The sequence below is a fragment of the Hoplias malabaricus genome, chromosome 4 (assembly GCF_029633855.1).
Source record: "Hoplias malabaricus isolate fHopMal1 chromosome 4, fHopMal1.hap1, whole genome shotgun sequence".
Lineage (NCBI taxonomy): Eukaryota > Metazoa > Chordata > Actinopteri > Characiformes > Erythrinidae > Hoplias > Hoplias malabaricus.
This window is the reverse complement of record NC_089803.1, coordinates 31,776,661-31,800,724: the sequence shown is the minus strand read 5'-3', so window position 1 is coordinate 31,800,724 and position 24,064 is coordinate 31,776,661. Positions and strand designations below refer to the sequence as shown.

Sequence of the window (24,064 nt, the reverse complement as noted above, 5' to 3'; positions counted from 1 at the left end):
AGGCACTAGCAGATTTTCATGGTGCTTTGTACTCATTAGGTCCAGGACGTGATTTACCACAATAATCATCATCAGATACTTCAGAGATATGTTACAATGTTTATTCTATATGTATTGAGGCATTATATCTACATAGCTAATAAGGAAACGATTAAACAAATTGTAAGATACCCAGTAATAACCACATATTTCTAGTATCATATGCTTTACTTATTCAGTGCTTATTTTATCTTACTGCTTACTTAACAGGGGCTGTAATTTAAAGTGTTTTGATGATGTCATGTGGCATGCCGTAAACGCGAGTGGCGTTCAGTTGCACGAGAGTGAACAAGGCTCACTTTCACGTTCATTATTTGTAAATATTGTTCAGTTCAGCATTCACAAAAATGAACACCATTCATGAACAACACTGGCAAGGGCTACCTTCCCTCAAGCTATAAAATATAGTGAGTCCCCAATAAAAGCCACTAGAATGCAGTTCATATTTTAATCCAAAAAGTATGCTTACACTGGTTATTTATTTAATGTAAAATAAAAGATGCACAAACATGTTTATTTTAACATCTTTATTTGAACAAAATTAATTCTATTGGAAGCAAAGTATAGAAAGGAGAGTACTTTAATAATAGATATTTTACAAGATTAAGGAGCTGTTCTTAAAGGTTACACCTTATGTTAAATATAAAGAAGCATTCAGTATGTAAACCAAGCCAAATTTATACTCTCAATGTTAAACCCATCCAAACCACTGTGGAATTTATGCTTACATACTAAAAGCTGACAGAGGTCATCTTTAGATCTAGATATATTGTTAACTAGTAATGATAACACTATACACAACTGGTGCAGTAGTATTTTTTTTGGTCACATGTGCAACCTCTAATGAGAGATTAACAAAAAAAAAAAAAAACCTCATGTTTCTACAAACAAATCTTGTCTTAGCACGACCTGAGCAGCACTGTTTTAAAGGGCAGCAGAAATTGGAGCACATACAGTAGGTAAAACGCTATCAGTTTAGCAGGCTTTTTGCTACTAGGGGAATGGCAAGAGATGCATTAAAGAGGAGCAGTCACTGTCAAGTACTTTTGATTCTAATACACATTCAGAACAAAACATTAACAATTTTTAGCAGTTCTAAACAACCGTTTTAGTTCAGAATCTATGAATCTTGATTACCTCCTCCCCCATGATCCATTGTTTTAGATTAGGTGGTAATGTGGCTATATCAGCACTGCACTGCATAATCTATGCCCCTTCATCTATTTAGGTACTTCATATACTTTAAGTAAATATCTGTGCTTTCTGCGAAAGGTATAAATATATTTACTCCGAGTCAATCAGCATGTTGACTTTTGTTGTTGAATGTGCAAGAATTAAAGTTAATCACACATCACCGAAAGACTGAAAGAGGTAAAAAGTAGTTGGCTGCTACAAAATGACTCAAACTATGGACAAGAACATACAACTGGATGTTGTTACAGCAATGGTTTTCAAAACACTAAAAGAAGTATTACTGGGAACTTTGCCTTAAATGGTTCAGCAGTTACATACAGCTGCCAAACAGTAAATACGGCATCATTTAAGGTGGGATTGAAAACTTACAAAACAAGAAAGCAAATAGCAAAATTAAATTGTATAGCTTTTTGAACATCAAATCCAAACTGTAGCTAATATATACAAAATGTACAAAACCATCACTAAAAGTGTAAAATAGAAGCGACCGAATATGACTGTTCCCCATTAAGGCTTTAAAGAAAGTAGACCAACTCAAAAATTCATCACATAACATTCAGGGAAAAAATAAAAATAAATTCATTTTGCAACAAGTACACTTTAATCTACATTTCATAAGCAGTCAAAGATGGGTTGACTAACCAAAGCTCATATTCAATTTAATGTTGCCTAGTTTAAAATATCTGTAACTCCAAATGTTCAGAGTAAAATAAAACAAATTGAAAAAGTTCTCTCAACTACTTCAGTACCAAGTTACTGTGATTTACATCACAACGACCAAAGTCATTAGGAGCCATTAACAGAACTGCATTTTCACATCAATAAAGGCGTTAACTGATTTCAAAAGTGATGTTGGTAGGTGCCATCATGTTGTGAAAGACTACTGGTCTATAACAAAAGCCAAGATGTCACCAACTATGAAGACAGTCAATAACATAGCTATAAACCCGCAAAATTAAGCAATTCAACAGCGTCTACAAGAGATTGACCATATGTAGTTAAGTGAAAAGTATATTGTTCTTAAATATACTTCAGTAAAACGTATTGTCACAATACTCAGAAAAGTACTCTTTTCAAATTCTTAATTACATGTATTTCAGTAAATGTAATTCATGACTACGGAGTGATAACTCATTTTAAACTATTCTCGCCTGTTGTTCCCATTTGTTTGGTCACAGCGCCCTCTGCAGTACAAAACTAAATCAGACCATTTGGTGCAGGTGTTTTTCCTCTCTCGAGTTGTCTTTCAGTGATCCCCATTCTATTAAAGCTTTCCGTTCTGACATCACTGCATTTAATTTGCTGAAGACATTGTATGTAGGAGAGTCCAATGAGAATGTGCAACGAACTGGCAGAAGGAAACAATCTAAAAATAGAAACACAGAGAAAAATAGTGATGATTGACTATTTTAATCAATTAAGAAAATGTATAACTCTTATTCCTGATGTGACAGGGAACTATGCCATATCAAAATAAAAAATAAATATAAAAAAACAAACAAGTTCATTAAACCAAAGACCAACTGAAATACAGGTGCTTTCAGGGATGCATTTAAACTGTTGTTGTTGCCACTGAACATTTCACATCAGTAGTATCTCTTTCTAATAAACTAAAAACTTTAAATTACAGCCTACTAATTACTGGGTAAGTGCAGGGTAAGAACCTGTTAACTAAGTCATAAAATAAAAACAGTACAGAGTAAGTAAAGGATATGATACAAGAAATGTGGATATTACCAGGTATCTTTCAAACACTTTACAATTAAAGCACATAATTACATTCCGAATCCACTGTATTTCTAAGCATAATTATAGAGTACAATATTAAATTAAAAGTATGAGAGTTTATGCAAGTGGCAAATTTCTGTCATTTTTTATAAATAAGGAATTCAGCTACTATTCTGAATACGCTGTAGATCTTAATGTAATTAATTATAGATCCTTTAAAATTCTTTACAGGGCACATACAGGGTAGGACATTGTCAGCTACATTCATTACAGGCACTAGCAAAGTGTCATGGTGCTTTGTAGTCATTAGGTTCAGGTAGGACATATGATTTACCAAAATAATCATCATCACATACTTCCGATATTTTACACTGTTTAGCTTATATGTATTGAGTCATTATACCTACATAGCTGACTAATGAGGATTTACATGCCTTATTTGTAAAGTGTTTGTAAGATACCCAGTAATATCCACATATTTCTTGTATCATACCCTTTACTTACTCAGTACTTATTTTATCTTACAGCTTACTTAACAGGTACATACTCTGCATTTAGGGCTGTAATTTAAAGTGTTACCAACTAAAGTTCTAAATAAACTAAATAAAAATCTTTGAAGTTGAAATAAATAGCACAAAATTTTAAACACATCAGAAAAAGACACTGCTGTCAAGTAGGTTAGGCCATGAGTTTGACAAATCAATTTTCCTAATAAATTTCCATCAACACACTTTATATATTTTCAGTAGATACTGGTCAGCCATTGTAGGGGAAAGTATTAATCCATATGCAAAAACAGTATTCGGGTAAACATTATCAGCACTGGAGTTAAACATATTTTCAGCATGAGTATGCATTCATACTCGTGATTGGAGGAGGGTGGGTCTGGGACGCCAGACTTCACTGTTGAGCCTTCTGGAGGTGTTGTGGGCTTAATTCAGTGAAACACCAATGAGAGGAGGTGCCTGCCTGATGACCCCTGTGAAGAGCAAGTGATACAGTGGGTGGTTTGGGTACTCATGGGCTAGGCTCAATGAGTAACCGTAGTTGTTAAGGGTAGCCGGTTGCTGACCGGATCATAAACAGCCACAGCAACATTAGTGTAGAGGTGTAGGATTCAAGAGGAATTTTGCTGGATGCAGGTAGGACGAGGGTGTGGCGGGCCCTATGTGAAGCTCCAATGTATTGGCATAAGATATTTTACATCTTATCTTGTGTATGATTATAATTACAAATTGAAAATATACTGTCTATTAAACAGAACAAATGATTCAGTGACTGCTTTAAAGAAAGCACATCAAACAATGATAACTGCCCAAAATCAGATTTTTTAAGTAAACTGATCATCGTGATAAAATGCACTTGGGAAATCAGATAATGAGAAAACTAGAGTTTACATGAATCCGGCAATAATCTCATTTGCTGCGTTTCTGCTTTGCAACAGCCTGTAATATCATAAAAAGACGTGATATAAACTTCCTGCTGCTGCTTTTGTAAACATAGACCCACTTTACTTGCAAATATGGATCTTGTGTTCTTATGATTTCTAATATTCAGTGCTGCTTTTAGTGCTTTCTCTACTCTGCTGCTAAGACAGTGATGAGCTATTTGAAATTAGCATCTGTTCTTGGACGCAGCCTGTTCCTTAGTTACAGACAGTTACTGCGATGCTGGACGCATGTTAGCGGTAAAGACTGGTTGGAGCGAGTGGTCCTTAATCAATTTTCAGACAAAATTCTATCATGGTCAGAGAACTTCTGAGTGTGTGTGGCAGAATGCTCTATATTCTGTCCGATTACGTTTTCGTGCAAGTGCAGACCAAGAAATCAGAAAGATATCAGTGTATGGGATTACATGCACTGAGAAATCGGATTACACAGCCAAAATCCAGCTCTCTTAAACAGATTTCTTAATCTGATTTCTAGACTTTACTCTGATCTCAGAGATATACTCTCAGAGTTTACATGACCACTTAAATAACATAACTGCAGAAATGTTATTAAAAATGGATTGTTAGATGCCTGTAAATGTGCTCAATGTCATTTCTACCACAGTTTTAGGGCCATTGCATTGAAAGGAAAATAGAAAAATAAAAATGTTGGAATAATTCTGAGATTAAAGTCAGAAAAATTCACTGCACGTATAATGGGGCAGACAAAGTTTTGGAGATAAAATGGAGGAATATTGTGCACTGTTGAAGTTCTATCTTATAGGCTTCATGAATAAAAAAGTGCTTAGTCCTCTGACACATCAATATGAGTTGAGACTGTTCAGATTAATTTCAAAATCCAAACAATGTTTCTCAAAATATTCTGACTATATTCTCTGAATTTAATCTTGGAATTATTCAGAATATTTTCATGGAATTATTTTTTACTTTAACTTCACTCTCAGTATTTTTCCACTCAATGAATTGGCATTAAAACTTAATACATTTCAGCTGTAATATTTGTTTACAAAAATGTTCACATTTTCTGTTGTTGTTGCTGTTGCTAGGGCTCAGTTATGATTAGGTTTAATAATGGCAATTTTTAAGAGTCCATATCGGCAGTAACTGATAATTAGACCTTGTATAGGCCACACTAATATCAGAGATTCTGGGTTCTGACATCAATGCATATTTTGTGTACTTCTCATTTGTTAGAGTTGTCATAGTTAAATGTATTTTATCTGATTATGTCATATATGTTAATGAGAACTTTTTTCAGGAATGCAAATTGCAGTCTTTAAAAATTGCGTATTAAAATGCATAGAAATCAACTTGACAGAAAGATTGATATAATGCTTTAAACGTGTCTCACCATATCAGCGCCTTTGAGCGAGTACTCCTTCCCTGTACCTTTGAGGACTTTGATGGGGTAGTTATACTGGTCCTGTGGCTTCGTCTGTGCGTCTCAAGAAAAACCTTTTTGGCAAATGCCCGGCCACACATGTCACACCCATGCAGGGAGAAGTTCTTTGTAACCCTCACCTCTGTACAAGATTCCTGGCTTCTGGTTACAGGTGGTCCCCTAGCTGGGTTGTGACTGCGAGTAATGTGTGGATTCTTTGGTTCTTGAGGTTTCTTCTCTTGTTTACATATTTTGGTGGGTTGTGAAGATGCTTGTTTCCCTGTGTTCAGTGATGTGAGGGCAGAATTCTTACGTGTATTTGGGGAAATGGAGGGTTCAGTTTTTTTCACAACCTGGGATCCAGAGGTCTCTTGCTCACTTATTTTAGGTGGTGGTGTTGCTGCTGACTCTGGTGTGAGAACACTAGATGTTGAAGCATGATGCTTCCCAGTGACTTCTTCCTTTGAAGGTGTCCTCTTCGGGGTGCTATTTAGCACAGCCTCAGCTGGCTTCTTGACTGCCCGACTCTCCAGGGCTGGCATGATCTTGGCCAGATAACGGGAGGACTTCTTGTGAACTACAGTAATATGACGGATGACGTCTCTCTTTCGCCGTGACTCATATCTGCAAATTGGACAGGCATAAAACTTGATGTAGATGCTGTCATTTCCATCCATGTGCAGTTCTGTAATGTGCTTGGTCAGGTTCTGACTGGAGCTGAACTGCCTCTTGCAAAGCCAACAGTATATACGTTTAAAATCAAAGCTCACAGTGAGGCCTCCACTCTCCTCTGTGACTTTAGGCTTTGATACAGAAGATAAGGCACTCTTAGTCGGATCATTAGAGGATGAAGGATTCTCAGGCCAAACTGCATCTCCGGATTCAAGCTTTGTTTTGGCTTTCCTTGTAAAGAGGGCACGGCTTGCAGAAGAGCCATTTTCTAATGTGTGAACCTTATGGACAATGCGCATATGCCTCCTCAGCATTATTTCAGAACTGTACTTCCTCTTACACAGCCTGCAACGACAGGTTGAGTAGCTGTATTCTTGTTGGTCTGGCTTTGTAGAAGTGTTTGGTTGTTTTGGGGACGGATCTGAAACCTCCAGTGAGAGCGGCTGTCCAGGTCGGGTGGCAATTTCAGGTGTAATTGTGTCTCGCCTCAAACCCCGATGGACCTCATCAAAATGACGTCGGACATTAGCCTTGGTTGCAAAAGATTTTTGGCACACAGGGCAGCTCTTGCTGGTAGATGGTGCTGGCTCTTCTGCACGCTTGGTCTTTACCATAGAAAGCAAACTGATGGGCACTATGCGTGTCTCTGTAAACTTGCGCAACTCCTCTAGCTTCTGACCATGCATCTTGCGGCAATGCCGCCGCACACTGCGCCTCGAACTAAAGTCCTTTTGACAAAGGCAACAGGATATCCTTGTTTCCTTCATCCCAGAGATAGCCTCCTCCTCTTCTTCTTCCTTCTCAACCGGTTCAGTGTTTGTTTCTTGAGATATTAGACCTAATCCCTCTGGAGAGACCGCTGGCTCTATGTCCATGTCATCTTCCATGTCGTGTTGTTCAACCTTTTTTGGGGCTACGGTAGGCTTTCGCCTATTATGTTTCTGCACAACTTGTGGGGGCTGGGGTGGATTAATGGATGAGGTCAGGTTCTCATTCTCATATGTCTCAACAGACAGATGTTGAAAAACAGCATTGGGGTTGGTCTCTATTGCTTCCAATCTAATTACATGCTCTTGTTTGTCCCTTGGATAAATTGCCTCTATAAGGTCTTTGATAGCCTGATTCTGGCTGTTTGGCTGTGAAGAGTCTGCAAAGAAAAAATATCACAAAATTCAAGTCCTAGAAAATTGTGCATTAAGCACATACAACAAAAGAACAACAAAACAGTCTTACAGATGGTATATAAAAGCAAGGATAAGGCAGGTGTTATACACAATGTGTCATGGAAAGAATGTATCACACAAATCAAGAATTTATAAAGTCTGTTAAAAAAAGAATATTTTAAAAAGACAGATTATTCGTTTGGGTTATTAGAATAATCAAGTAAGAATATTCAGATAGTAAGGTCAAGGATGGTGAGAAAAATAGCCATACACACCATCTTGTTCAGGACGTGCAGAAAAGCAGTAAAACTCCTTGTGTGTGACCAGATTTGGCAGACCACGGAAAAGGCTTCGGCAGAGTTTACACTCAAAGATGGTGTCAACTTCCTTCAGCAACATGTGTCTAAGCTGTGTTGTACCTACAAAATCACCAACGCAAAAATAAATGTTTGGAAACACCATTAATCAGTGATTTAGACTTACACCATAAAAAGGTAATAAATGATAAAGAGGTAACTGAAATCATGAGGAATTCTCTTAATACTGATAAGCGTCTAGTCAGGAAGGAGGACAGCAAATATAAAACAAAGAAAAAAAAAAACAATTTAAAGAGCGGAAAATTCGAAAATTTGTTGTACCTGAGCGAAAGCACTCGATAATTTGCTGAATTCCTGACTTGGAAGTCTGGAGCTGCTGCTGAAGTAGGGGTGGGTCTCCTGGCTCAATATTAGGCTCTGAAAACATACCAGGAGAAATACTGTTAGAGTTTTATTTGGAGAATCAAATTTTCACACAGTATACTGGACTGATTGTTCTTTGTCATAGGAAAACGTACCCAAAATGCTTAATTGGATAAACCCAAAACTTACTGACACATTGTCCCAGTTGGGGTTTGACAAGCTGGAGAAACGAATATGAATTTGACATCACCCGTGTCTTTTGGTCCACAACAATATTCTATATTTATGAAATGATGTTTTGAAAAAGTAAAATATGTACATGTCCAATAAAATGCAGCTTTGCAGGGTGGGTAATTTAATACACACACACACACACTGTGTGAGGAGTTGGAGTGTTCTCCCCTTGTCCTCATGGGTTTCCTCTGTGTGCTCCAGTTTCCTCCCACCATCCAAAAAGCACACACTGTTATGTCCAGAGGTGTGAGTATGCGAGTTAATGTGCAAGTGTGCGTCCCCTCCAGGGTGTGTTCCTTGCGCCCAGTGATTCCGGGTAGGCCCTGAACCCGCCGCGACCATGACACAAGGAATGAATAAAATTTATTTATATATATATATATATATATATATATATATATATATATATATATATATATATATAAAATATAATACATTTCATCAGCAGAAATGAAGTCACACCTTACATATAAGGCAGATACTGCAGTGCACGCTAACACATTCATAATCACCACAATAAAATGTGCTGTAGTAGTTACAATACACTAAAATTTAAATCTTTTCATATGTATAGTCACAGTTTTTAATATGCCTCAGTAGGACACAATCTTCCGCACCAAATCAATATGTAAAAATAAATTAGACCAATTAAATATTTAATAATGCTATTCAAGTTTTTTCAGTAGCCTAATTGCAATTACAGTAACTTGCCTCCAACCAAAATACTTACCTACACATTCACTCATTTCAAGTTGGGTGCAATTGCTTAGACCTTGAAAACCTGACTATGTCTACAACGAAAAGTCAACAATTCATCAGATAATCAGGTGTGGAACCTTAGATCTACATAATGCTATCATTTAATACTATCACTTCCACTTCAGAAAGACCACCAAAAAAACAACAACGAGGAAAACTATATTGGAAGTCTTGAGTAGCAGAGACCAGGGTAAATATCACAGAGTTGCCCACCAGATAAATGTATTAGAAATGCATTAGATGATGTTGCTGATATTTACTACCATATCACAATCTGCAGTGCTTTGTAGGAAGTGTTTTCACTTATGAAATTAATTAGGCAAGAAATGTTACTCTGTACATGTTCAAAAAATCAGTTTCACACAACACATAAAATGATACTGAAACTTTCACATAACAGAATCTAGCAATAAGTAATCAAACATAGCAATAAGAGAGAAATTAATAAGTAGTCTACAAATGCAACATACACTGTATATCACTTACATTTCATCAGTTACATTAAATGTATAGAGAGCCTACCTTGAGTTTGGTCACTATCCTCTTGATGGGATGCAGCTGGCTGGTACCAGCAGTCCTGGAGTGATTCTGTCTGACAGCACTTGTCATTGGTCTTGGTCATTTCAGTGTCCCCCTCCATCCCTCAGACCGCTATAAAAGATACACAACTTCATTTGTAATGTAGAAGACAGATCATAGATGTCCCCCACTAAATCTAGCAAAGGTAAACCTAAGGTGCAGGTAACTAGAAAAAGGCATAAGACATAGAAGGAGATAGTGATCTTAGGCTTGGCCACTGCTTTTCCACTATTTACTTTAAAGAGAACATAGCATTCCCCATTTTTCCACAAATGAACACAGTTCCCTGGAGTTATAATGAAAAGTCTTCTAACCTTGTCCCAGGAGCCCTGTTCAGAACAACTGGTTTCACTGCCCGTTTCTTTAAATGAGAATGAGTCATTTAAATTCAGCAAAAGTGCACAGCAGGGAGATACTGAGCATGAATGCTATTTTTTCAACAATTTTTGATTGTACGCTTTCTTCTCTGTTCCTGTTTTCAACATGTTTAATCCAAATATTTATTCCCGTGCACTCACAAATTTGATTTATACTGTGAAACCTTCTGTTTGTGCTCTCACATAAATGGGGATCCACTGCTGTAATTGGAGCAACCTAGAGGAAGCGACGGGACACTTCAAAAGTATCTGCACTCCCCGTAAGAATCAGCAGAAAATCAGAATGACGTGTTTTATTCCATGATTTCAGAATACAGTGAACCACAAAACTGCCAATTAAATGTTCAAATAAGAAGCTGTCTTTAATCTTACCCATTTAAATAAAAGTTTGAATACAAAATCTGCGATTAAGAAGCAAATGTATGCCTCTTAAAATGACATTTAAGAAACCTCAATAAGGAAGATAACATCAGGTTTGACTAGTGGCACATTTAAAAGCACCAAAAGTGCAGAGTGTCAGGTGTTTATTTGAGCCCTGTGACTGACTAACTTTACTGCTGTGACTGACTACTCTGAGCTTCGTGCTGACTTCCAAACCAACACAGTGCTGAGTCAGTCACAGCAGTCAAATGAGCAGTTCTCGTTCAATTTTTACCTCACTGTCTCCCCCCTCTCGTTTTTCTCTCCATCCAAAGCAGAACACACCTCCAATTACCTTATTGCTGTGTGTTGGGCAGTGTTAGGGCTACTGTTGCGCTTCTGTGGTGGAAAGTTTATGTGACCCACACAGAATTGTTTAGCTGAGAATGATCGACTGGTCACCAATTATGGCTGATCACACCAAACTCGGGCCAATTCTGGTCACTGGCTGATTGATCTGTGAATCTCAGAAGGCGCAACAGTGAAGTCCGGCGACCCAGACCCAACACCCATTATCATCATTTACCTTCTCTCTGGTGATGTGGCCTTATTAAAAGCTTTCCAAGAATCACCTGACCCAAGCCCTGCTCTTCCGCACTGCATTTGGCCAATCACATCTCTTAGTTCTAATGAGCTGCTGGCTATCTGCATCCTTCGATCCTGACAAAATCATCTCACAACTCACCTTTGCACATTTAAATTCCTCAAATGAACTTGTAAGTGGTCGCTCCAGTACCCTTCTCCAATACCATGCCACACTAATTAAATATTGTGGCATCCCTAGCCACTTCCTTATAGCTTTGTTCATAACCCTTTCCATTCTCTCTACTTCTGTGACCGGAACATCATAAACTATCAACGGCCATCTAATACGAGGCATTAAGCCAAATGGCAAACACCACAATTTCAACTTCCCTGGCAGACATAATCTATCAATGCTTTTAATAGGCTTCACCAATTCAGCCTTTATTCCCACAACTTGGTCCGTATCATTTAGCGCTGCACTATACCACCTACCTAAACTCTTCACTGGTCTCTCCAGTACAGTAGAAATTATTTTTCCTTCTGTCAAAAAGTTTTCTGTTGGCATTTGACTTCTAGATTTGCTTTTAAATTTCAGCCCAGCCAACCACAGATTATCATTTGTCTTCCCCAACAACCGCCATGTGCAAGGCACAGTAATCATTAAGGTCGTCATGTTGTCCATGTAAGCCCTAATTGAGGGAAGCCAAGTACCGTCGTGCAACCTCTCCCCACCTGCAACACAACTAGTGGCCCTGATTACTACCTCCATCGCCATTGTAAAGGCTAATGGTGAAAATTTACATCCAGCCATTATACCTATATCTAACTGCTGCCATGACGCAACAAATTCCCCTGTACTAAGGCAAAACTGAATGTCCTCATATGCTTTGACAAGCCTAGTAACCTTATCTGGAACCTGGAAATATTCAAAAGCTTTCCACATGTTTGTGGCACTGAGCCAAATGTATTGGCTAAATTTAGGAAAATGACATGTAGATCCCTACCCTCTTTCTTTGCTGTCTGAATCAGATGCCCGATCATGCTGCTATGTTCCAAACATCCCGCAAAGTCAGAAAGCCCAGCCTAATTTTAATCATTACATGTAAAGTTTATTGTCTAAAAGTTTGGAAAATACTGCTTTACATACTTAAATAAAATGTACAGTGTCACTGTTATATCCAAAATATTTGATGCCTGAGTATTTCTTAATTAGTTTTCTGCTGGGGGCTAATGTAGCTTAAAATTACATAAGTTATGCACACTAACAAATGCCATGCCTAGATTTGCACATTTTAGCATTCCTTAAAAAGTTAATTTTTTTAAGATGACATTGAGAAAACTCATGTTTAGCCTCTTAAGTTCTGGAACTGTAAGGCTCATATGTTGTTAACAAAGACAAATTTGATTAACTTTGTTAAAAGATTCTTATACTCTACGGAAATACTGACGCTCCATAACGTGTCAAAGATCTATTTGAGATTACTCAACAAATTATAACCCAGGTATTTGGTGAATTAAAAGTACTTATTTATATTAAAAGTATTTATTTAGCTTTGTAGTATCCTCCTTAAACAGTAGACACTAAAAAATACCATATCTGCTCAAACACATACAGAGAAATCAAAGATTAAATGTTTCTCCTAATAAATAGTTAGAGAATTGTTTAAAAACATTCATTCATGGATTTGAAATTGCATTCTATGTTACACAAATTCTGGGAATGTGTGTTATGAATTGTAGTGATAAAATTTGTTTAAAAACAAGTCACAGTTTACAGCAATGAGAATGTGTCCCTTTATTTATTATTTTAATCTTCCTTTATATTAAATTTGTTCTAAAAAAAATATTTTGACATAAAATACTATCCTTACTCATGAAAATTAAAAAGCTATATTTTTCTACATTAACCGCATGAATGTGTATCCAACACAATACTACTGAATGCAACTGTTTTAGTTGATGAACTATTCTGCCCTTTATCTTGTTTGTGCAGTGATATCACTGCACTGCCTGTTTGTAAATATGTACTATTTGCCCATACTACCTCCACCAATCAATATCTACACCCTCCCCACCAACACCCAAAAAAAGAGCTTATAGACAGTATTTCAGAAATCACATATGAAACTTTGCCTCTTTTGAGCTTAAAGGAAAAATGATCATGTGAATTTTCATTCACTTTCATATATCTGATCATGCATTGTTTTTAAATAGGCTATCAAATACAGATGTTGTTAAAATACCAGACTGCTGTTTTAAAGTGAGAAAAGACAGATGCATTTCATAATCAAACTAAAAACAAAAGCACATCCCTGTTGTCTATAATGAGCCCCTAAAATGTCCCCAACGTGCACTTTTACCTTAACAACATTACAGTAATCCTTACATTACAACACACAATAGACCTCGCTGAGGTAATTAAAACGTGTGTTCCGATCCACTTGGTCGTCATATATAAGTGAGGAGATTAAAAACTCCACAGGTTGCTAGACTCAGTGGAGCACCAGAGGATGAACCTGTAACTTCAGCCCACAGCACGGCGGCCAAGCAGGGCCACGCCAAACACTCGACATAACAATTCATCTTTTGAGTTTAACACAAGCCGAAGCAAGGTGTGTGCTAAGTGAAATGAGAAGGCTGAACTTCAGCAGCTCCACGGCGGAGAGTGAGTGAGTGGGTGGGATTGTTCCACACGGCGCTGCACAAAGCCTCTCAACGACACAGGGCGACAGTCGGGCCACAACAACGGCTAAAGAACTGAATACAGCGCTATATATTCACTAATAACCGGGTGTTGTGCTACTTAAACTCGCGTCCGGAGTTGCTCCCGTGTTTAGTGAGAGTGTGTGTGTCTGCGTGGTGCCCAAACACGGTGACACGGAGCCACGTGACCGGAAAAATGATTTAAAATGATAGACGCACGACCCCCCCATGTGTGTGGATACAAAAAGCTCGTCATTAAACAACAGAGTGACCTCCCTGGGGAGCTAAACTGCTCTGTGTGGCTGTGAAAGGGGCACAGCGGCCTCTCCACGAACCAGCCAACTGAAAAACTTACAGGAACCCGCTTCTGTAGACAGCCACGCTGCTCAGCCCCTGTCAGTCTTCACCATCACATCCACTGCGGCTTTATTTTACATTCACCACACCACACCGCCGAGTTGAGGTGTTAAGCAGCGGCAGGACACAAGCAACCAGCGAAAAACAGGCACCAGCACTTGCTTAAACTGCCGTGGGACTTCAAACCAAGGCCGGATACGGGCACAGATCTAAACAAAGTTGATCACCGCCGTGTGTCCACACGGTCTTCAGCTCCTCAATGCTCCAAAGTGAGTGAGAAGCCGGAGCAGGGCTCTTCCCTCTACTTTGTGGCACCGGCTCGAAGTGGCGCCTCAGCAATGGCTGCCCATGTGGGAGTGTGTGCGAGAACGCACGAAGCCGCGGCCAAGACGAGCTTCACCAACACGACACACACGCGGCCGAGGCACGGACCAAGAGCACGCGTCGCCTTTACAAAACACCCCCGCCGAGCAGCGGGTTGTGTCTGTCCAGTTTTAGCCGAATCTAGTGGGCTGCAGGCTGCGGTTTAACCGATAAACCCCCTGTGCACGGCTCGGCGTTGTCGCCTGTCCTGCGCAACCCGGGGCCCGATCTGGCACAGGCACGGGCCACAGCCTCTTTTTAGCAGCTTCGCTTTGTGGCACGGTGCAGAACCGTGTAGTGTTTCCCAAGACCCGCGCGCAGCTCTTATTTTATTTCGCGGAATCTCATTTGCACGATCGCGGTGTGGCCCATCAATCCAATCCGCTCCGTTCCAGCTCGCGACCGCGGCGGATTAGCTCGACTAGAGCAGCGTGCACGAGCGTGGAAAACTAAACGGGCACCCGATGTTCCCTCGCCGCGTGCTGAGCCCGAGATTAACCCCGTAGTGAAAAAAAAACCACAAGCACAGACACCACGCGCCCAACGGAGCGGAGCGCGGTCCCGTAAGCGCGTGCGCTGCGCGGCGGCTCTCGCTTGCTCGTTCGCTCCGCGGCACGACAGCCGCGCGGAAAGCGCGAGCGAGCGAAGCAAACAAGAACAGCACAGAAAAGCGCACGCACTTACGGGGTGGGCCACGATGCAGCCGCGCAAATGAGATTTTGCGCTTACGGCTCGCGCCGCCTTGCCCTCCTTCTTCCCCAGGGCCGCTCTCTGGCGCACCAGCTCCGGCGACCCTTCCGCCTTTTACGCGCCCTCCCGCAGCCTCGCCTCGGACTCCGGACGCCGGAGAGCAACTGCCGACTGCCCGCGCTTTTCGGCGAGTATCGAAAACCAACAGAAGGAGTTTTCGTCGTTTCTCCCCCGGCCTTCTCGCCCGCTCGTCCAGGAAAACACGGCTCTTTCGCTCGGCTCCGCTCGCTCGCTGGCTCGGCGACGCCATTTTCTGCTCAACAGCGGGCTCCGAGCCGCCACGCGATTCCGCGACACGAAGAGGAGAGAAGCACCACGAACCGCGGCGCTCTTACCTTTGTTCCACGCAGAGCAGTAGAGCTCGGGCCCGGGCCCCGGAGAGAAACGAGTCCGTGAGTGCGGAGGATTAACCGAGCGGACGAACAGCCCGTGTGTAAGAGTGTGTGTGTAAGTGCGTGAGTGAGTGTGTGCGTGTGTATGTATGTGTGTGTGTGACTCGCCTCTCTGGCGCTGCCCTCTCGGAGAGGAGGCTGCCTTTGTGCACCACGGCTCCTTCCCAAACGACACGGGCGTTGCGCAAAAGGTGCAGCTCACCACACAAACAAAAAGCGCCGAAAAGCGCGCTGTGGCCTCCGCTTCAGACGGGGGCAGATGGTCAGGGCCCCCACCCAGAGAAAGGGGCTTTATAGCGCTTCAGAAGAGGGGCTTTTTGCTCGATTCACAGCGTTTGGCGCTCAGCACAACACACTGCCATGAACTTTGGAAAACTAATTTTCCCCACAAAACGAGCCTACGCCTCGCATACGAACCCCAACGCGTGTGGCTTGTTATTCGCTAGAGATTGAACACATTCTGCATTATTAATGACTAGCCATGGCTTCGTAAAGTTTGTGTGTAACGTTTTAGAAGAGGCTCGTTTTCCAAATTGCAGGCCTGTACAAGTACTTATTATTGTTCTGTTATTAAACTTCTCCTCGTAAACTGTTAGTCACCTGCAAATACTGGGCTTATTACAACGGGCCTGTTATTTTAAAGAAATGCATGTTTTCAGTGGCCAAGCGGCGAACTGATAGGAAACCTTTTTCATACATAGACTGATACCCACGAGCACAGTCATCAGATTAACAGAAAACTACAGGTATATGTACATCTCTAGATTTATAAAGGAACAGACCTGTTTCCCCTGGTTTAGCACATATTCCCCCACTAATAATCCACCTTGCAGTTTTTGTTAGGTGAGCTGAGTCAGGTTACAACGTGCACTCCCGGTGGACAACATCTGCATTCATTGGTAAGAAAACTTTAAATATTAAAATGCCATCTCCACATTGCCCAACAGCAGTGGCGTACCTGTACTTCCAGCAAAACCATAAGAATTCTGCATCTGTCCAGTCTTGCTAGATATAAAATTACACAATCCAGTTTAACTGGAATATGAAAACTAAACTAGTTCTGGATTCCTGCAGTTTGGTGATTTCCAAGCTTAAATACACTTGACTCATCTGGTCAGTTAATATGATGGCACTGTACTGTTCCACACACCTGCAGTAACCCTTTTGAGACAACAGTTGTTCTAATTCATTTAGGATGAGTTTATTCATAAAACTGACAATCATTACACAGTGTTAGAAGAAATAATGACAGACGATGAACTACATTCCCCATGTTAGTCCAGGTCTCACAGAGAGAAAAAACAGCTTCCATTCACACAAGTACATAATCATAAAGAATAGAAAGAGCTCCCCAAAATATGACCCTCTTTGAAAGCAAAACGAGTGGTGCCCATGTTCTGGTGTTCTGGTAATTATATCTCAAAGTCCTGTAATATTCATCATCTCGAACAGAGCAGAGCACACTGTGAACACTTAGAGGACACTAAAAAATATGATTATTTATAAAATCTGCGACAGCCTTTAGTCCTGTTGACCTGTTGATTGCAGCACATTATGTTTTCAAAGTTTAAATTTGAAAAAAAAAAAATCTGCCACATTACAAAAGCTAAGTATAAAAAAGTATCAAAATTGAAGTAGGTCTTCAGGATTGTTCCTGTTCCTCTGACAGTTTGTCTTATGTCTGCCCTTTTTGACTCCTCTTTTCTAAACCTACCTAGTAGTAAAACATTTTTTCCCATTACAAATATTTGGTCTACATAGTGAGTTCTTCAATTATCAACTGAAAATTACATTTGTGCTTAAAGATTTATGCCTAAAATACAGAACAGAAACATTTCAGAAAACACCCTCGTGTGTGTATTATTGCATGTAGTGATGAATGCAAAAGTTAAACCTAAGGCCTGTGTAAATGTTCAACTTTAGAAAAGTTTCTCCAAACTACATGATGAAATTACAAATTTAACTTCGTTTCCATGTGTTAATTTAGTTTCATCTATAATCAAACTAAAAAAAAAATTAACTGAACCACAAAACATTTACATACAACTGTACAGATATATATTCATTTCTGGAGACGAATGCACATTGAACAAAGTTTTGATTGACCCAGTCTAACGGCACAGTTCAGAGTAGCCACATGCACAAGAAACCTCTACAAGAGTTTACAGTGAATATTCAGTACATAGCCTGTGGCTACCATGAAAACAGGGTGAATTCATAAAAGAGAAGGCACAAGGTTCTCAGAAAAGCACTTTAACATAAGTTTAACAATTTTATCAAATCATATGCTGCCCTAGAATAATTTTGACAAAACTGTTAGCAGGCCAGCCTAGAAGAGACTTTGCCACAGGAGCCTGTCAGTTTCCTTGAAGGATTACAAACGTGCCAGTGGAGAGTTGCAAGTTTGCCACTAAGTGAGCTTACACCGCTCCAGGGTAGCTCATGGAACTTGAATTTTAATTGCACTGGTGTGTGTGTGTGTGTGTGTGTGTGTGTGTGTATTATATATATTACAAATGTGAAATGTGAATATATGTTCATTTAAATCTATTTTTTGAAACACATTATCCACAAATCTAAATTAGTCTCAAGTATTTTTATTCAAAAGAATGCATATTCTGGACCCACATGACTGGACCTGCCCATCACTGTAATATAACTGACAACTGACACTTGTTTTACAAATGCTTTGCCATCAGTTGTGGTCCAGCTAAACTTAGCTTGCATGGTTATGGTTATGGTTTTTATTAATGTTTTTTGAAGGGAAAATTCTCTGTGGAGAAGCATAATGGTGGATGCTTCCAACAGGTGTACGGCGTGATACTAAATCCACCATACCATGGTCTATGGAATGTATAAAACTGCTGAACACGCCCTGAACAGCTGACCTCGACTGTGGAAGCAGATGTCAGATGGAAGCAAAAAAATATGAATGAATTCAAATGAAGGATTTTATGACCCAAATGACAGGAGTTCTGATGACAGAGTTATTTGCCCAGTGTTTCAACAGAAACTGAATAACATCTGCATTTACATTTATGGGAAAGTTTAGTAAACAGCTGGAAAATGTGATCAAGATTGCACCTTCAGTTTCTATGAGGTTTACGCTTTAGTGGAATAGGCAGAGAAATTTACAACTGAGAATGTTGATGCAGGACTTGATCAGACTGTCAGCAAAAGAAAGACATTCACAATTATGTACAGAGTAATATTATAGTCTGGTTACTATGTTAAAGTATAGACGGGTTTCCCGTTTACAAATAGTACAAGGTGCGCGCACAGCCAAGGGGCAAACAAGCTTTGCTAACAATTGGTTACAAGAGAGTGACGTTAGATTTCACACCTTTTGTAAATTCTTGTAGACTCAAAAATATAATACAAGTTTAGGGTTGGATTTCACTGTTTGTACATCATTGCATATTAATATGTAAATATGTAAATAATATGTAAATATAACCCACTACGTCCTCTCTTCACTAAAGGTGTATCACAAAAAAGAATTGTGCTCAATTTAACTGATTTTGTTGGGTCAGTCTATCCCCACTTTGACTGTTTCACAAGCATTGTCCTGTTATTGTGGCTAATCTAAATCAAAGTAGAAATGTGTACAAGGGTAATGGCTTGCCACAGCTGAATTTGACAGCTACTGTAAACATACTATACATGATATTAGACATATATCAGCTTCATAGGTCTTCAACAGTGGGGAAATTGCTAGCATAGATTACTGCCTTTGGGAGCACTGGGACCCTAATCTGCCCTTTTGATGATCTAGATCCATATTCTTCTCCAATATTTAGCAAAAGGATAGGATCCCCTCGGGATATTAAACACCTTCCAGCCATACTCTTTTAGGTTGGTGCCCTGTGTCACTGCTGCTCTCTAATATAATGTGTGCTTGTTTCTGCCCCCTGGTTGTGTGCGCCTCTCTGTGATGATGTTTCACAGAATTCCATCTATGCCTACAGTAATTAAGCAATATAGAGACTCCTTGGGCTATTTGTAGGGGGCAAATGTGTTGGAGGGTCACGGCTGGCAGCAAAGCCATTCCGCAAAGAGTGCAGCCCATGGCCCATGCTAAGAGGCCCTGTGTCTTCCCTCATAAGTATGTTAATCTCATGCAGTTTTTGTCTGTGATATGTATAACAGTGTTTCTGCACCCCTTTTCTCGTACCAAAGTTCTTTCCACACAGCCAACAGTAGACCCTCACATTATCAAAAGCCTCAGTTTCTGGCTTAAGTTTGGTTTTTACTTTCCTTGAAGGGGGCGTACGGATGGCTGCAGAGCTGTTTTCTAACACATGGAACTTATGGGTTGTGCTCATATGTTTGATAAGCATCACCTGGGAATTGTACTTAGACTTACATAGGCCACAGTAAAAAAGGTCCTTCATCAAGGGGTTGGTACATTCCCTGTTAAAATGTTCTGCCTCATGGGAGGGAAGATCTTTAACAGGCTTTGAATTTAGTGTTTTTTGAGGAGCAGCTGTAGTCTGAGTTGAGAAATATTGTGCAGGTTTGGTGCAGTCTTGCTCAAAGCTACGGAGAACCTCATTACAGCAGCAACGAACACTGTTCTTCTTGTCAAAGGACTTTTGGCATACTTCACACCATTCACCAGAAGATGATAATGAGTCCTTACATGCCTCTCCATTTCTGTCCATATTTCCAGGTGCAGGTTTTATCAGGTTTTTTTCTGCAGTGACTTTTCGTAATCTTTTGAATTTATGGTAAACACTCATGTGCCTCGTCAGTGTCACTTTGGAAATGAACTTCCTTTCACAATGTGTACAGGAAAAGAGCTTTTTCAGGTTGGGAACATACTCTATGCCATCTTCCCATCCCAGATTAACATGCACTGCCTTATGGGAGGATAAGAACTGCTTTGGATGATTTGGCTGAGATATATTTTTGCATTCTGGATCACTTTCCAGGTGTTCATGCACAGCTGAGGTCATTGTGTCTTGCACATTTGAACAAGAGTCCTCATCTGCATCATCCGTCTCAATTGGCTCAAGGCCCCATGCCTGTTGGGAAACTGAATCCACTTCATCAGATGCAGCATGCGGCTGGAGCCTTCTTAAGATGACAACAGGTTTACGGTCATCCAATTTCTGGGACAAAGAGTTTAGCTGGGAAGAATTGGGGGCTTGTGTAAAAGGCTGGTCATGATATACGGGTTTGGGGAGGGTTTTGATTGGTGATGTCTTCTCTTGAACTCTGTCAGGGAAAACAGCTTCTAAAAGATCTTTCATAACCTGGGAGGGGTCTAGAGGAAATAATAAAATAAAATGTAATTGCTACTATACAAACTAAATTTGACAGATATTCTTCATCATACTCACAAAGCACTAAATGTATAGGTAAATTTCTTTAACAAGTATATCCTTTCACAGTAAACCCAAACAAGAAAGAGATACAGAAATATAGGCAGTTAAGGTATAAGGAAATAGGGTTGCCATTTTTCTTTGATCGGAATAAACTACAGAGCTTGGCACTCAAGACACATACATCTCTATCTAGATACATATATAGAGCATTAAAGACATATTCAAATTCTGAAATTGAGACAGCAGAGGTTGGTAGCAACTAGTTACATTTACTGAAGTACATGAACTTAAGTATACTTTTTAGGAATTTGTTCTGAAGTATTTTTTTATTGCATAGTTATAATTTAGAAAATAATGTAATTTAACGAAATGTGCAATTACTTGCATTATACAACATAAAGGTGACTGGTTCCTTTTTTTGGGGGGGGGGGGGCTTCTGCTCAGGTTCAGCATGTTTTTGGGCCTATGTTTTTTTTTTTGTTTTTAATTAAACATGCTCATCATATAAAAATATGGTCTAGCAGAGATCTCTATTATTTTGCTGTAGAAAGATAGGAGACAAAGCATTTCAAATGCATTGAGTTTAAAAGGTCTGTCTCATAACACTCATGTTTGAATTGTATATTTCTTGCTGCCACTAACAATGCTTTGTCCTTCTGCACTAAATTGAACTCAGTATTGAATTACCAGTCTTTTACTACAGACCATTTCACATGATGTAATTTACATGTTGTGCTGAGTGGCCTCTAGTTTTTTTTTTTTTTTTAACTGTACCCAATATTCTTTGTTTATGTCTTATATTTTGTGTTATTTGGGACACTGTACAGTACCAGAGAATTTTGCCCCAAATTGGAATGTCTCAGCTAATAAGGGACAACCCTAAAGTGAGAAAATGGAGAAATACAAACCATCTGGTTCAGGTTGTCTGGACAAGCAGTAGTCCATCCGGTGTTCAATCAGGTTAGGAAGTCCACGGAAGAGACTTCTGCAAAGTTGGCACTCAAAAATGACATCTATTTCCTTCAACAGCACAAGCTTAGCCTGAGCAGTACCTAGGTGTAACCAGCATATGGGTAATAAGTACTAATTACTAGGATTGTTTTAAAGGTCATAGCACTCTAGTAAAATTCCAGCAATGGGGATTTATACTAAGATCAAAAGGTAAAAAAAAAACAGGGGTATTGGTGGGAAAGATGAATAAAGTTGATGAAATACCTGAGCGAAAACACTCAATAATTTGCTGAATTCCAGTCAGAGTAGTATGTTGTGGTTGCCGAAGCAGAGGTCGATCTCCCACTTCAGTAGAATGTGCTAGAAAAATTAAATGAATGAAGAGACAATTTAATAATGGTCAGAGACTGATTAAGTAATATAATCAATTAATCTTGAGTCTCCATATTATAATTTACTATGGTAGTGCTTTTTAACAGTAAGAGCATCTGTCTATAACATTAAATTTGGATTGTGTGTCCTACGTTTTGATTTGTTATTAGACTTTGGGCACAACAGATTTTGTGGGTGGGAGTAATATCCAGTCTCAAATTGGCTGTTGGTTCTGTCAGTCTGGCATTCAGCATCGTTTTCTTCTATTTTAACCTGAAACAGAAGAAGGAGGGGAAAAAAATACAGTAAGTAATTTAATACTTACCTCACAAAACCTATGACAGACCAACCATTAACATTCTTGTATGTCTTACCTGCATTGTCACAGTCTGGCAATACGTGTCAGCCAGCATCATCTCACTCTTAGAGTAGGTTTTCTTCTTCTTACAAGTTGGTTTCACACCCTAAAGAGACCATACTAAATGTTTAATAGTGAATAGTACAGTACTCCATTAGATATGTGAATGAACAATAAACATTTGTACTTTTGTATCTTGTTTCTTAACAGGATAAATTAGGTTTTTAATATAAAACTAAATACTATCCCAAACAGAAGCATAACTCCACAAAAAGTGTATGATCCATGTTTCCTAAAGCATCTTCTTTACCTGAATCCCAGAATTATGTCTCTTCTTTTGAAAATGGGACCGCTCCATATCACTTTCTTCTTGAGTTCTGACAACCTTCAGTGACTTGACACTAGTTGGTGAACAGGCAGAGAAAAAAAATTCATGGGTCATAAACATAGATGTTTCTCAAAAACTGCAACTTAGGGCTCACTCACTACGTAGCAGTGCACTCAACGGTGACAAGAAGAAACACAACTTGTACAGAAACAAATATATATTCTTAGATACACAGAAGAAAACAAGTATTTCCATTCCAACCCCAGTGTAACAGAAGTGGATTGTTGTTACAGTGGATTCCAGCCCTGTCTCGGTTCACTCTATGTTGGGAGTTTGTGGTGTTCTCCCTGTGTCTGGGCGGATTTTCTTCCCAGAATCTAAAAGCACGTTAATAGGAGGACTGGCTGTGCAGAAAATGTCCATAGGCGTGTGTGGTACCCTGTGGTGGACAGCCCCTGGCTTGCGCCCAGTGATTCCGTGTGAGCTCCGGACCTTGAATTGGATAATCGGTTACAGACAATAAATTAGTGAATATAAAAGTATCTTATGAAGCATTGTTGGTAAATTTAAGGCGTCTTTATTATCAGCCCCACTGAACACGAATGAAACAGCGCAGACAAACAACGGAACTAGTCTACGAAGAATTCCAGATAGCTGCAAAACTTGGCGGAACGGGAGTCACAGTATCTGCTCCGGTTACGTAAATGTCGTTAGTTCTCCATTTCTGTTAGTAATCAAACCCGAAGTGTCCCTCTTACCTGAAACGGTGTTCCGGAGTGGAGAGTTTTTGTGGGAGAACACACCCCTGAACGCACTTTCCCCAAATTCAATTTTCAAAGCACCTATCCAAAATGTATTTCTTCTTCCGTTTCTGTGAAATTGTTCATTTTCACAGCATTCGTGGATAACACCGCCGCCTACAGCGCTGGAGTACGCAGTTATGTAGCACTAGCAGCCGC

General features: G+C 39.7%; 2 protein-coding genes across 7 annotated transcripts; both read right to left on the bottom strand.

The window, feature by feature from the left end:
• Positions 1-610: 610 nt before the first annotated feature.
• On the bottom strand, positions 611-15,989 carry znf800a (zinc finger protein 800a). 5 transcript variants are annotated; one of them, XM_066669904.1, is made up of 7 exons: positions 15,710-15,989; positions 9,823-9,951; positions 8,266-8,361; positions 7,903-8,046; positions 5,763-7,611; positions 3,825-3,940; positions 611-2,599 (listed from the first exon to the last, which is right to left on the bottom strand). In XM_066669904.1, exons 2-6 carry the CDS (start codon positions 9,938-9,940, stop codon positions 3,862-3,864), a joined length of 2,286 nt encoding a protein of 761 aa, XP_066526001.1. In that variant the 5' UTR covers positions 9,941-9,951; positions 15,710-15,989; the 3' UTR covers positions 611-2,599; positions 3,825-3,861. The 5 variants fall into 5 exon arrangements, with proteins under 5 accessions (XP_066526001.1, XP_066526002.1, XP_066526004.1 ...); XM_066669905.1 differs by lacking the exon at positions 15,710-15,989 and adding an exon at positions 14,260-14,311; XM_066669907.1 differs by lacking the exon at positions 15,710-15,989 and adding an exon at positions 13,562-13,667.
• A 996-nt stretch (positions 15,990-16,985) lies between these two features.
• LOC136695701 (zinc finger protein 800-like) lies at positions 16,986-23,990 on the bottom strand. Of its 2 annotated transcripts, none has more exons than XM_066669939.1 (7): positions 23,864-23,990; positions 23,088-23,178; positions 22,794-22,883; positions 22,572-22,692; positions 22,312-22,407; positions 22,005-22,148; positions 16,986-21,035 (listed from the first exon to the last, which is right to left on the bottom strand). In XM_066669939.1, exons 2-7 carry the CDS (start codon positions 23,133-23,135, stop codon positions 19,738-19,740), a joined length of 1,797 nt encoding a protein of 598 aa, XP_066526036.1. In that variant the 5' UTR covers positions 23,136-23,178; positions 23,864-23,990; the 3' UTR covers positions 16,986-19,737. The 2 variants fall into 2 exon arrangements, with proteins under 2 accessions (XP_066526036.1, XP_066526037.1); XM_066669940.1 differs by lacking the exon at positions 23,864-23,990 and adding an exon at positions 23,544-23,735.
• Positions 23,991-24,064: the final 74 nt, after the last annotated feature.